At 36.7% G+C, this 15957-nt stretch overlaps 1 protein-coding gene across 1 annotated transcript in view; it reads right to left on the reverse strand.

Moving 5' to 3' along the window:
- The window catches only part of FH (fumarate hydratase), a 42098-nt gene extending 26388 nt beyond the window's left edge, over positions 1-15710 (reverse strand). Inside the window, exons 1-2 of the mRNA XM_059940746.1 lie at positions 15537-15710; positions 2742-2876 (exon numbers count right to left, since the gene is read on the reverse strand). Coding sequence (XP_059796729.1) covers positions 2742-2876; positions 15537-15668 — 267 coding nt within the window. The 5' untranslated portion in view covers positions 15669-15710. The remainder of the gene's footprint in view (positions 1-2741; positions 2877-15536) is intronic.
- Positions 15711-15957: the final 247 nt, after the last annotated feature.

Genomic DNA, 15957 nt, shown 5'->3' on the forward strand with positions numbered 1-15957 from the left:
AAACAACAATCAGAAAACCAAGCTCATAGACAGAACAAACTGGTGGTTGCCAGAGGAAGGGGGTGGACAAAATGTATAAAGGAGGTCAATAGGTACAAACTTCCAGTTATAAAATAAATAAATCATGGGGATGTAATGTATTGCATGGTAACTATAGTTAATAATACTGTATTGCATATTTGAAAGTTGCAAAGAGATTTTAAAAGTCCTCATCACAAGAAAAAAAATTTTCTTGTAACTACATATAGTGATGGATGTTACTAGACATGTTACTAGTAACTAGACTTACTGTGGTGATCATTCTGCAATGTATACAAATATTGAATCATTATGTTGTACACCTGAAACTAATGTTATATATAAATTATACCTCAACTAAATAAACAAATAAATAATAAAAAGAAATAATATATTTAACTGCTAATTAGTATGAAATACCCAGTTACTGAATGGGTATCATTTCATCCCAAAGCCAAAAAACATGGTATTTTAGTTAGTCAGTGAAGCCTTGACACTCAATAAGTCACTGGAAATTTCTCTCAGAATAATTTTTTTTAAAAACCCAGAGTTCTCCAGACTTAAAGGTGATAGCTTCTGATATATATAACCATATATCAAACCCTTTGAGTTTGCAGATCTTTTCACTTTCTACTCCAAAGCACCTCATAAAATTTAAAAGGATAAATTGAGTAAATTTTGATGAGGTTTCAATGAAATACCTGGTTTCTGCAAGATAAATAAATTATGTGTTCTTGTCAAAGTTAATAATACAGACTGTGATTTAGATACCATACCAGGTTTGAATGAGAAAGAAGGAAGAAAGGAAGGGTGAGGAAGAGAGGGATAAATTTGTAAAAGAGAAGCTATAGTCCTTAGAGGAAAATAAAAGTGGAAAAACAACAAAAAGTAATGAGTAAGACACACTGAACCTGGGTCACACAGAGGATAAACTGAAGGGCAAACAAAAGGAAATAAAAACAAAACATTTTTACTTTGAATTTTAAGAAATTAAAATTAAAACATTACAAGTGTTTTACCCAAATGAAATGGAGATATATGGCACAAAAGATTAGAAGCTTTAAAACTTTACACATGAAAACAAATGGGAATTTAATTTTCTACAGGAACACTGCAGTGGGTTAAACCACTGTCAAAGTCACAACCAAATGCCAATCAACTCAGGCTACTAGAATGGAGTGACTGACCCCACAGTGATTGTGGACTCATGAAAATGAACACAGGTCACAGCAGAGAGTTTCACTGGACACTATTAAAACAAAATAGTAAATGTATCATTGGAGATGAAAGAAGGGTCTCATTATTCTTCATTTACTCACATAGCAGTTCATAATCTTTTTTGGTTTTATTTTCCTATGGACCTGAGGTACAAAGGGTTGGGTTTAATCGTACTACTTAGTTCAAGGCACAGTCTGCTTTATATTTAACATAGTTCAGGAAATTAATCCAGATGAAGCCAAATGTGAAAAAAATTGATAACCCACATATCCATGTTTCACAGACACCTGTCCAAATCCAAACAACTTCTCTATCTCTGGGACAGCAGCAGCGGCAGCAATCACACACTCCCAGAACCACACACCTTGCTGGTTGAAGCAGGAAAATCAAAACATGAGCCATGCTTACTCCAGTCAATACTGGTTAAGACTGATCTCTTTAATCCCAGGAGTTGAACTATATGAGAATACTTTAGGATCTGCTACCCTCTGTCTCCCAACCATGTAGTCTGACCCTATGTTTACCTCACCATTAAACTGGCTGTGGGTGGCAATAACAGAGAGATTCTTCTAAGAAGATTCAGCTGCCTCTTGGGAAATTGTATGAACCTGTCAAGATTCAGTCTTGAAGCCTTAGTAATGAGCTAAAATACGGAAGTTAAAATTATTGTAAGATAAAAAGTATATTTAGAAGATAAATGTTAAACAGTATCTCACCAGATGAAGCCTGGCTACTTCTAGGCTTACTAGCCTATCCTGCATTCCTACACTGACTATTTTTCATACCCTAGTTGGGCTCCAGTAGGATATGTAATATATTCCATCAATTCTTTTCACACTTTAACATCCCTGAAATCAAGATGCATCTTACAATCAATGACATGTCACAACTTTAATTGGCAGACTTTTTCTTAGTAGTACATATCAGTTCTAATTGAGGATCAGTTCTAATCTAAGGATTTAATGAAATATGGTAGAAACTTTTCTAATCATTAAATCATTCATGTAGCAATGAACAAATACTTATATGTTACCTATTATATGCCAGACATCATGACAAATAGTCATATATTTTTATGAATTTGCGTATACTTTTCTACAAACTGAAGCCAAGATAGATAAAGTATAATATTAAAGAAAAATCAGTTTTCTTTTAAATCATTTAAAAAAATCAGTTAAAAAATTAAGTATCAAAATTAAAAATGCTTACAAACTGCAAAATTCTAGTAAAAATACGAAAAATCCAAACAAGAATGAAAGACAAATCACTTAGTTCTATCAAAAATCCAAAATACTCAAAGTCATAGCTCAAGATATTAGTACACTAAACTTCAAAAAGTTCTTTGACACCTTACTGAGAGAGAAACATCTTATTGTTCACAAAGCCAGTTCTCTAATAACTTTACATTTTAACTCTGTAAGATACTTATTTATAAGGTAAGGTGACTCACTGAATAATGCCTAGTTCATCCAAAATAAGCCAACATTTCCACAAAAGCCACTTACTGGCATGCGTTCTGTCACCCCTCCAATCTTAAAGTTCATCGTCGATCTCACAGTCTGGGCGCCATAATACTTATCATTTGGGACCTTGAGTTCACCAAAGGTATCATATTCTATCCGAAAAGAATTCTGGCTTGCCTAAAGATAAAGACAAGACACTGTTATAGCTTGAAAAGAAACCAAGTCTCAAGAACAATAACATCATATAAACGATACATCATGTACAGGTAAAGAAACCTTAATAAGTACCAAAAAGACAAAAAAATCCCATTTTGATTCTCATTCTACTCCCCCCACTTCCAGCTTTTTTCTTGAGAAATTTTTGTCACACAAATTTATTAATACATGTGTTAAAGACAGATTGTAGAATTCATACACTATGCAAATGATAAATAAAAATAATAATCTTTTCCAATTCAGGAGTATGCCTATTATTGGTCAAGTTTTGATGTACTTAGGTTAATGCTTATTTTACTAGGAACTTTGGAAAATGACCTAAGAATGATACTTTAAAATTTGAAAGTATTATATATTTAAACAAAGCTCAACTGTGGTCTACAAATATTATGCATGAGAGATAGCTTAGTGCCATACAAAACAGTCCAGGCTTTGCAATGAGACAGCCCACCATCCGGTAGCTGTGTCACCTTCAGCAAGTCACCTTTTCTCATCTAAAGTTACAGTAAATGTACAGACAAGGGGACATGGGCTAGATCAGTTCTTAACCTTTTTAGGGTGTTGGAACCTTTTGAGAATATGAGGAAAACTATGGATCTTCTCTCTAGAAGAATGAACATAAATACATATATGTAAAATCTTACATATGATTTTAAGGAGTTTATATCTTGAAACCAATCCACTCCCCAGGATAAGAACCCATGACCCCAAATCCCTTTTATGGAGAACCGAGGACTCTACTAAGTACATCAACTTACACTAATTAAAAAAAAAATACACATCTGGAGTTTACATATGATACTTTAAAGAAATTAAGAGTATCAGAGAGATACTCAGAACTTTAATTAATGTTCATCTTGCATTAATTATAAAATAAACGTGGTCATACGATTCAAAAGATTTAAAAACACCCAGCCAAGTAATCTTATATTAATAAATAGTCCTCTGAATAAGAAAAAATTAATTTTGTAGTTATCCCCTGGGACTAGAAAGATTTAAAAAACCCTTTATGTATTATAAAGCCTTTTAGATTGCATGAAAAGAAAAATATCCTTGTACCTAGTTGGAAATATAGGTGTATAACCAATGAGGTACATTTTTTTTCTATGCCTAAAAGTCTGCAGAGGAGGGGAGTGGCCAAGATGACAGAGTAGGAAGACTCTGAGCTCATCTCCTCACATGGGCACACCAAAACTATAATCATTTACAGAGCAATGATTGATGAGTAAGGCTGGAAAATTAGCAGAAAAGACCTTCTACAACTAAAGATATAAAAGAACCATGGCAAAATAGGTAGGAGGGAAGAAGACACAACAAAGTCAAAACCTATTACCACCCCCCCACCCGAGGAGGGGTGACCCACCAACTGGAGGATTATTACAATTGCTGAGGTTCTCCCCAAGAAGCAAGGGGTCCAGGCCCCATGTCAGGCTCGCCAGCATGGTGAAGAAGAGCCCCTTGAAAGTTTCGCTTTGGAGGCTAGCAGGGCTCATTTTTGGCCAGAGGGCTGTGGGAAATAGAAACTCCACTCTTAAAGGGTGCACACAAAATTTCACACACTCTGGGACCCAGGGAAGAAGCAGTAATTTGAAAGGAACCTGGGTCAGAATACCTGCTGATCTTGGAGAGCCTCTCGGAGAGGGAGGAGGCAACTGGAGCTCACACTGGGAACTTAGATACTGGGGGCAGCCACTAATGGAAGTTTGTTCTACCACAAGGACATTAGTTCTTGAAAGCACTATTTTGGAATACAGCTTATTAGCACAGGGACACAGCTCCACCCACCAGCAGGCCAGCTGCCTTAAGACCTCCCAAGTCAACAACCAAAGAGAGCTAAAGAATACAACAACTGAAATAAAAAGTACACTAGAAGGAATCAACAGTAGATTAGATGATAGAGAGGAACAGTTCAGTGGGCTGAAAGAATAGTGGAAATTACTGAAATTGAACAGAAAAAAAGAAAAAAGGATGAAAAGAAACATGGACAGTTTAAGAGACCTCAGAGACAACATCAAGCGTACTGGCATTCACATTATAGGAGCCATAGAAGGAGAAGACAGAGAGAAAGGGGCAGAGAACATATTTGAAGACATAATAGCTGAAAATGTCCCTAACCTGGGAAAGGGAACAGACATCCAGGTCTGGGAAGCACAGACAGTTCCAAACACGATCAACCCAAAGAGGACCACACCAAGACACACTTTAATTAATGGCAAAAATTAAAGATAAAGAGAGAATATTAAAAGCAGCAAGGGAAAAGCAACAAGTTAAGTACAAGGTAATTGTACTTAACATAAGGATTTCAGCTGACTTTTCAGCAGAAACTCTGCAGGCCTGAAAGGAGTGCATGATATATTTAAAGTGATGAAAGGGAGAAACCTAAACCAGAAGACTCCAACAGGCAAGGCTTTCATTACGATTTAAATGGACTGATCAAAAGTTTTACAGACAAGAAAAAGCTAAGAGTTCAGCACTACCAAACCACCTTTAAATGGGTTTCTCTAAGCGAAAAAGGCCACAACTAGATGTATGAAAATTATGAAAAAAAAATCTCATTGGAAAGGCTAAATATAGTAAAGGTAGTAAATCAGTCATGTACAAAGCTAGCAGGAAGGCTGAAACACAAAACCAGTAAAATTGTCTATATCCACAGTAAGAAGTTAAGGGGCACAGAAGACAAAAAGATGTAAAATATAACGTCAGAAACAGAAAAAGTGGGAGTGGGGGGAGATAAAAATGCAGGATCCTTAAAGTGCTTTTGCACTTAAAAGATCAGGAGCTGAAAATAATCACACACACACACACACACACACACACACACACACACACACATTGCAATATATAAACCACATGGTAACCACAAACCAAAATCAATAATCGATACACAAAAAAGAGAAAGGAATCCAAATGTAATATTAAAGACAGTCATCAAAAAATGAGAAGAGAGCAAAGTAAGAAAAAAGGAACAAAAAAGAACTACAAAAACAACCCCAAAACAAAACACAAAATGGCAATAAGTACATATCTATCAAGAATTACTTTAAATGTAAATGGCCTAAATGCTCCAATCAAAAGATATAGAGTGGCTGCATGGTTATGAAAACACTCATATATATACTGCCTACAAGAGACTCACTTCAGATCCTGAGACACACACAGACTAAAAGTGACAGGATGAAAAAAGGTATTCTATGCAAATGGAAATGAAAAGAAAGCCATGCTAGTAATACTTACATTAGATAAAATAGATTTTATAACGAAGACTGTAACAACAAACAAAGAAGGCTATTACATAATGATCATGGGATAAATATAAGCAGATATAACAATTGTAAATATGTATGTACCCAACACAGGATCACCTACATATATAAAGCAAATATTAACAAACACAGAGGGAGAAAATGACAGGAACACAATAATAGTAGGGGATTTTAACACTCTACTTACATCAATGGACAGATTATCCAGACAAAAAATTAACAGGGAAACACTGGCCTTAAATGACACATTAGACCAAATGGACTTAATAGCTCTATATAGAACATTCCATCCAAAAGCAGCAGAATACACATTCTTTTCAAGTGCACATGGAACATTCTCCAGGACAGATCACAAGCTAGGCCACAAAACAAGTCTTAGTAAATATAAGAAAATGGATATCATATCAAGCATCTTTTCTGACCACAATGCCATGAGTCTAGAAATCAATGACAAGAAAAAAAGTTGCAAAAAACACAAACACATGAAGGATAAACAATACGCTGCTGAATAACCAATGGATCATTAATGAAATAAAAGAATACCTAGAGACAAATGAAAATGAAAACGATGCAAAATTTATGGGACATAGGAAAAGCAGTTCTAAGAGGGAAGTTTATAGCAAAGGAAAAGCAGTTCTAAGAGGGAAGTTTATAGCAATACACACCTACCTCAGGAAACAAGAAAAATCAAAAATCAACCTAACCTTACACCTAAAGGAACCTGAAAAAGAACAAAACCTAAAAGTCAACAGATGGAAAGAAATCATAAAGATCAGAGCAGAAGTAAATAAAATAGTGACAAAAAATTATGAAAGATAAATGAAACTAAGAACTGGTGCTTTGAAAAGATAAACAAAATTGATAAACCTTTAGCCAGACTCAAAGAAAAAAGAGAGGGCTCAAATCAATAAAATCAGAAATGAAAAGGAAGTTACAACTGACACCACAGAAATACAAAGAAACATGAGAGATTACTACCAACAATTATATATCAATAAAATGGCCATTAAGAAATGGACAAATTCCTTAAAATGTACAATCTCCCAAGACTGAACCAGGAAAAAATAGAAAATATGAACAGACCAATTACCGGTAATGAAATTAAATCAGTAATTAACAACAACAACAATAACAAACGAAAATCCAAGACCAATTGGCTTCACAGGAAAACTTCTACCAAACATTTAGAGAAGAGTAGCAACTATACTCCTCAAACCATTACAAAAAACTGCAGAGGAAGGAACGCTTTTGAACTCGTTCCACAAGGCCAGCATCGCCCTGACACCAAAACCAGACAAAGACAGCACAAAAAAAGAAAATTACAGGCCAATCTCTCTCATGAACACAGATGCAAAAATCCTTGACAAAACAGTAGCAAACCAAGTTCAACAACACATTAAAAGGACCATACACCATGATCAAGTAGGATTTATTCCAGGGATACAAGGATGGTTCAATATCCACAAATCAATCAATGTGATCTGTTGAACACATTGATGTGGTTAATCAACCACATTAACAAACTGAAAAATAAAAATCATAGAGTCATTTCGACAGATACAGAAAAAGCTTCTGACAAAATTCAATACCCATTTAAGATAAAAAGTTCTCAACAAAGTGGGTATAGAGTGAACATACCTCAACATAATAAAGGCCATATATCACAAACCCACAGCTAACATTATACTCAACAGTGAAAAGCTGAAAGCATTTCCTCTAAGATCAGGAACAAGACAAGGATGCCCACTGTCACCACATTTAATCAGATAGTATTGGAAGTCCTAGCCACAGCAATCAGACAAGAAAAAGAAAAGGAATCCAAGTGGGAAAGGAAGAAGTAAAACTGTCACTGTTTGCAGAGGACATGATACTATACATAAAAAATCTAAAGACACCACCAAAATATTATTAGAGCTCATCAATGAATTCGGTAAAGTTGCAGGATACAAAATTAATATACAGAAATCTGTTGCCTTTCTATACACTAACAATGATCTACTAGAAAGAGAAATAAAGGAAACAATCCCATTTACAATCTCATAAAGAAAGAATAAAATACCTAGGAATAAATCTAAGGAGGTAAAAGGTGTGTACTCAAAAAACTATAAGATGCTGATGAAAGAAACTGAAGATGACACAGACGTCGATTGGAAGAATTAATAATTTAAAAATGCCCATACTACCCAAGGCAATCTACAGATTCAATGCAATCCCCATCTAAATACCAATGGCATTTTCCACAGAACTAGAAAAATAATTTTAAAATTCATATGGAAACACAATAGACCCTAAACAGCTGAAACAATCTTGACAAAGAAGACCAAAGCTGGGGGTATCATGCTCCCTGATTTCAGACTATACTACAAAGCTATAGTAATCAAAACAGTATGGTACTGGCACAAAAACAGACATATAGATCAATGAAACAGAATAGAGATCAGAAATGAACCCACACTTATATGGGCAATTAATCCATGACAAAGGAGGCAAAATATACAATGGGGAAAAGACAGCCTCTTCAATAAATGGTGTTGGAAAAACTGGACAGCTACATGCAAAAAATCCAACTGGACTACTCTCTCACACCATGCACAAAAATAAATTAAAAAATGGATTAAAGACTTAAATGTAATACCTGAAACTTACATAAAACTTCCAGAAGAAAACATAGGCAATAAGTTCTTTGACATAGATCTTGGTAAAATTTTTTAGTATATGACTCCTTGGGCAAGGGAAACAAAAGACACAAAAGCAAAAATAAACAAGTGGGACTACATCAAACTAAAAGCTTTTGCACAGTGAAGGAAACTATCAACAAAACAAAAAGGCCATCTACTGAATGGAAGAATATATTTGCAAATAATATATCTGATAAGGGGTTAATATCCAAAATATAGAAAGAACTCACACAACTCAACATCAAAAGAACAAACAACCCAATTAAAAAAATGGATAGAGGACCCAGATAGACATTTTTCCAGGGAGACATACAGATGGCCAACAGGCACATGAAAAGATCTCAACATCACTAATCAACAGAGAAATGCAAATCCAAACCACCAAGAGTTATCATCTCACACCGGTGAGAATGGCTATTATCAAAAAGACAACAAATAACAAGTTTTGGTGAAGATGAGGAGAAAAGGGAACCCTCATGTACTGCTGGTGGGAATGTAAATTGGTGCAGCCACTGTGGAAAAGAGGTTTCTCAAAAAACTAAAAATAGAACTACCATATTACCCAGCAATACCACTCCTGGGTACAAGCCTGAAAAAAACAAAAACACTAATTCAAAAAGATACATGCACACCAATGTTCATAGCAGTATTAGTTACAATTGCCAAGATACAGAAGCAACCTTAGTGTCCATCAACAGATGAATGGATAAAGATATGGTATATATACACGATGGAAAACTACTCAGCCATAAAAAAGAATGAAATTTTGCCATTTACAACACCATGGATGGACTTGGAGGGTATTATGCTAAGTGAAATAAATCAGACAGAGAAAGACAAATATCACTTATATGTGGAATCTAAAAAATACAACAAACTAGTAAATATAAAAAAAAGAAAAGAAGGAGACTCACAGATATAGAGAACAAACTAGTAGTTACCAGTGGGGAGAGGGAAGGGGCAATACAGGGGTAGGGAATTAAGAGGTACAAACGATTATGTGTAAAATAAGGTACAAGGATATATTTTACAAAATAGGGAACATAGCCAATATTTTATAATAACTACAAATAGAGCATAACCTTAAAAAATTGTGAGTCACTATACTGTACACCTGTAATTTATATAATATTGTACATCAACTATACTTCAATAAAATAAATAAATAACTTTAAAAAATCACTATGTTGTTTAACAGGAATCAATATAGTGTTGTAGGTCAATTATACTTCAAAAACAAACAAATAAGCAAACAAACTCATAGAAAAAGAGATCAGATTTGTGGTTACCAGAAGCAGAGGGTGGGGGTAGGCGGAATTGGATGAAGGCAGTCAAGAGTTACAAACGCCCAGTTACAAGATAAATAAGTACTAGGGATGTAATGTACAACATTACAAATATAATTATCACTGCTGTATGTTATGTATGAAAGTTGTTAAAAGAGTAAATCCTAAGAGTTCTCATCACAAAGAAAAAATTTTTTCTATTTCTTTAATTCTCTATATGATATCATGCATGTTTACTAAACTTATTGTGTCAATCATTTCATGATGTACGTGAGTCAAATCATTATGCTGTACACCCTAAGCTTATACAGTGCTGTATGTCAATTATATTTCAATAAAAATGGGGGAAAAAAAGTCTGCAGAGGACTGGTCTAAGCCAATAAGGAGAAGCCAATAAAAATAATCATTTACTGTGCTATGTAGCAAACACTTTTTAGGTATCACCTTATCTGAATTTCACAACCACCCTAGGAGATTTTACTATCATCATCCCCACGTTAAAGAAGGAGACACTGAGGCTACACAAGATTAAATAATCTCAGCAGATCACCCAGATAGCAAGAGGGAGGGCCTGAAACACTCAAACCCTGGACTTTTGGATTCTAAAAGCTGTTTGGATTCCCCTTTTTATCACTTCCATAAACCAAGAAATGGAGGAAGTAACTCTAGATTGGCCCACAACAACCACTACCCTGTAGGATCTGAAGATGTACAGTTAGATTTTTCTCTAATAGAGTGTGCTTACACTGACACCACTGTATGCCAACTTGCAGCTGGGGTTTTATATCTCAAATGCACACAAAAAAATTTTGCATAATGATCTTTGTTTTAAATATCCTAAGTAAATATCCTTGTGTGTTAAAATATACTTTGGTGCAATAACATTAGCAATGACAACAGTGGCACTGGACACACGAGCTAGGTTCTTCTTCCTCTCCATCACCTTGTTATAAGACAGCAAATAGTTACTGGCTCCAAAGAAAGGAGATTGGTTTCCATCAGTCATTTGTGAAATCAAGTTTGAGTCCTTAAATTTACAACATCATTTTTTGTGTTCAAAATTATTAAATTTTCATCATAAAACAGGAATAATGTTGTCACCTAAATAACAGGTTGCTATGATAAAACTCATATCCAAAGTATTTTGGAAAGATTTAAATGAATAAATTTTACCTATGTTCTTCAGCTTAAACTTTAGAAAAACTAAAATTCTAACTCAAGAAACAACAGCCTACATCAAATTCTATGGGGAGGGGGTGGGGTGAGATGTGACAGGGTAAGAGAGTGTCATGGACATATATACACTACCAAATGTAAAATAGATAACTAGTGGGAAGCAGCCGCATAGCACAGGGAGATCAGCTCGGTGCTTTGTGACCACCTAGAGGGGTGGGATGGGGAGGGTGGGAGGGAGGGAGATGCAAGAGGGAAGAGAAATGGGAACATATTGTATATGTATAACTGATTCACTTTGTTATAAAGCAGAAGCTAACACACCATTGTAAGGCAATTATACTTCAATAAAGATGTTTAAAAAAAAAAAAAAAGGCAGTCTAAAGAATGAAAGTTTTATATTAAGATATCATGCCAGTAAATACAAAAGATCCAGCTTCTCGCTCCTATTCTTTGCCCCTCATAGAACATACCAAGCAGCCTCTGGCACAGTAGGTGAGCCGCTCTTACAGATAAGTCAAACCAGACTCCAATTTACAGTCTCATCTAAAGAGTGGACATCTGGATCAAAACCAAACACTAAGAAGAGAAAATCCAATAGGAAAATGCCTTCATTCAACAATGCTAAAAAGACTACTTTATCTAAGGTTTCTGATAATTGCTTTTCTGAAATGTTGGCTAAGCTTAACTAAGTCATGTCATAACAAAGGCAGCTGATGTAATTGTTGAAGTCAGAATAAATAAACAAAATATTATCAAATCATGTTTTTATTAGGAAAATAAAGTTACGCTTCCCTAATCACCTCAAAAAAAAAAAAATTCTAGATCTTGACACTGACCATTAAAAAACGGCAGATGTCAATTGTGGCTGAAATCACTATCTCAGTAAACACTTCAAAAAATATACTTCCTGTCCTTACAGTAATAAAAATAAACATCCCAAATTTCCAACAACAAACATTGTAGCAGCTTAGCTAGCTAATAAAGTATTCCAAAAAACCAGAAAGTTCTCCCTTTATTTAACCCAGGAAATATATAAGTTGCACAAATCTGTAGATCAGAAACTGAAGCAATGATGTAAAATACTCTGAAAGGCTCCAGGCTCTGTCAGAGGAGGTAATGCCTACGCAGGGTTGGTGTCTGTTAGACAAGCACATATACACAGATAGAGGAACAATGAAACAGGTAACTGCCAAATCTCTTCAAATGTTCTTCCCAATGACCTACAGAAGGAAAAACCTTTATATTGTACATAAACACACATGTATATGCACACAAGCCTGAAACAAAAATTCCGTGAAAAAAATCTGTCCTGTACGCCTATTTTCTATTCTATGCTATTCTGTCAAAAAACCAAAAACCAGAAAAAACAATGCTGTTAACTGCCCACTACATTGATTTCTCCACCCACTAATGAGTCCACCTGAAGTCTGAAAAACATGTGTATGATTTTCAAAACCTTCCCACATTATAATGTATGTCACCTCTTCCCAGTGGCTTGGGGAAGAAGAGGAGGGCTGCTCACCTAAATTAATGAGAAAATTACCAGTGCTTCTGATGAAAAATGAGGTCATGATGGTATCTATTAAATATAAGTTTTAAATTCATATAATATAATCCATTGTTACAAAAAACTAATTTCTTTGAAAACCATGTCTTTATATCCCGTAATTCGGAGAGCAGAATTTCTGGGAGAAGTATAAAGAGTTTAACCAGCTAGGCATGGGGCAGGCACAAATGTGCAATTTCCAGATGCCCTGGGAGATGAATGTTTATTCACAATCACTTCCCCTCCTGGAGAAGCATGAATGAATAATGTGTCCAGTGTTCACCGCAGTATGATTGTTATTTGGCCCTAGAAATACCAAGTGCTATTACCAACCACTAACTCCAGTAACCTCAGGAATTGATGAGGTTGTCTCCAAATTTGCATGCCAGTCTAAATCAGAAAGGCCAGCCAAAAAAATATAGGCCTCAGGCCTATAGTATATCCCCACGCATGTGTAAGATAACCATTAACTAAACCATGGTATCTCCTAAAGAAAATATAAAATGCCTTTCAGATTCTTATCCTAAGGTGGTTTAAAAGAATATTTCAGTGTTCAAGAAAATCCAAATCATTTCCTAGGCAAAAAGACTATCTCAAGAGATAAAAATCCAAAACTTGACTTCATTGTGTTTGGGCTTTCAGTTTCTTTAAAAAGACTTTTTAAAAAGTCTTTCTGTTCTTAAAATACAGGGTGACCACCAAGTCTTGAAATATTGACAAATACGTAATAAATGGTTTATTGATATTGCATTGTAACACAGAATATTATCTATGTTTCCAGACTTTACAGCCATCCTGAAGATCATAAAATAAACTTTAAAAAAATGTAGGACTTCCTTGTCCACCATGCTACCAAGGCAGTATCACAGCATGTCTCCATTACATATTCTCACTCTCACTGTACTTTTTCTCCTCGGTATCACAGTGTTATTAACTGTGCATGACTTCTTTGCTTATTTAATATGCCTCAGTAGTCTGTAAACTCTGTGCCCATAGTGACTGTTTTACACACAGGGAGCATTCAATGTAATCTTCCTGTTGGATGAACTTCTTTGTGTTCTTAATTGAGATAAGAGGTAACTTAGGGCATTTAGGGTTACATGAATTTCTTTGTTTTTTAAAAAAAATTTTATTAAAGTATAGTTGATTTACAATATTGTGTTAATTTCTTCTATACAGCAAAGAGACTGTTATACATATATATTCTTTTTCATATTCTTCTACATTATGGTTTGTCACAGGATATTGAATATAGTTTATTTCTTAACACTAGCAACAAGAAAAACTTTTAATAAAATCAACTCAGATTTTGGAGTTGAGAAGATTAGAGGGCAAAAGATGTATTTAGGATTATAAAAAAAAAAAAATCTATCCTCATCTGATGTTAGCTAACATTACAACATTAAAAGCAAGGCAATGCTATTTTATTGACATTGACAGCGGGATAGAGTCAGTTCTCCAGCCTTCTATTCCCTTTTACAAAACACTAAATAAGTGAAAAACAAATTTTTAAAAGGCTCTAAAGTGGACTAAAATTATTCAAGCAGGGAGTTGCAAAAATATAAAGCACCCCTGATTTCGCAGTTTCAAGTAAAGTGATGTCATCAAATTACCTTACAGTTTATAGCCCAGAAAAATGTCTTGGGCCTTTGAAATACCTTAGATGGAAGCATTCATTTAATAGGCACTCACCATATCCCAAACTCAAAGTACTTTCACAGGGGCAATCTTGCTGAGTATTTGTAATTATTTTCATTTTACCGGCAGACACTGAGGACAAATATTACCTGCTCCAAATCCCAACTCTGAGTAGCAGACTAGGGTCTGAAATCACATCTCTCTGAATGAAAGCTCATATTACACAGCAGTGAACAGTGCAGAATCGTAAGTCTTCCTAAACTAGCATTTATTTCTCAAACTTTTCCTGATAATACACATGTGAGCATACGTATTTTATGCTTGTTGAAGCCCAAATTACCGAAGGTGACACTCTAAAGAGCAAAAGGGCTCATATAAGTCAGGGTGTCAAACCTGAAATTGGACCTTTAAGCTCCTTGCAGGTCTTTCTCAATAAAAAGTGCTGATTCAGCTGTAGTTATGTTATGGTCCATGCAATTTCCTCCAACGTACTTCAGGACACTCTGCCCCTGTTTCACATTTCAGGGTTCACACAAAAGTTAAACGGGGAAAACCAGCCTAACAAACTAAATGGCCAATTTCATGAAAAGTAAAATCTCTTAGGTTCACAACAACTTTCAACCCCGCCTGGAGGCCTAAGAGCAGTTCCCTGCACAGCTGTGACCCCAGAAGCTAGCTCGGAGGGGCTGGATCCAGCTGGGCCCACCAAAGGCAGGGGCGGAGCAGCCCCCTCCGGACACCATCCCATCCCGGCGCCGCCCCCTCTTCACACCGTCCACCCCAGCACCGTTCCGAGGGCAGCCGCCGCGGGCAGGGGCGAAGCAGTGAGCGCGGCTGGGGCGGGGTCGGGGAGGCCCGGCAGGGCCCTGGCCAACAGCTGCCGCCCCTCCCGGGCGCTCCCCCGGCGGAGGAGGCGCCCCGGGCCGGCAGCGAAGTTCCAACACGCAGCCCAGTATCGGGACCTTAGGGCCGGCAGGCGGGAGGCCTGAAGGTCACCGCGGGGCGGCCAGGGCGGTTGGGCGGCACGAGCTCACCATTCGAACGACGTTCCGAGGCCGAAGCAGGAAGACTGCGGCGCCAGCCGGGCCGGGGCCAGGGCTGGGGTGGGAAGCTGGAGCGCGCCAGAGGAAACGCGAACGCGCGAGGAGCCGCAGCGAGCGATCCATAGCGCGGCGGCCCGGGTAGAACTTCCGGGGGCTATGGCCACGCCTCCGCACCGGCTGTCAGAACCCGTCCCCTCCACCGTCCTCATTCATATCCAACCAACGGCCTCAAAGCCGAGCTTGTGGGGCGGGACCAGTGGCCCAATGGCCAGTGAAGCGTGAGGGGCGGGCTTAACTTCCTCACTGTAGAGCCCTGGGGTTCCTGGGAAACTGGTGGGAAAGGAATGATGGGAAAGGGAGTTCGTGGAGTCCTTGAACCAGTGTTTATTTGGTTTGGCTTGGTTTTACTGCG

This window comes from Balaenoptera ricei, chromosome 1 (assembly GCF_028023285.1).
Source record: "Balaenoptera ricei isolate mBalRic1 chromosome 1, mBalRic1.hap2, whole genome shotgun sequence".
Lineage (NCBI taxonomy): Eukaryota > Metazoa > Chordata > Mammalia > Artiodactyla > Balaenopteridae > Balaenoptera > Balaenoptera ricei.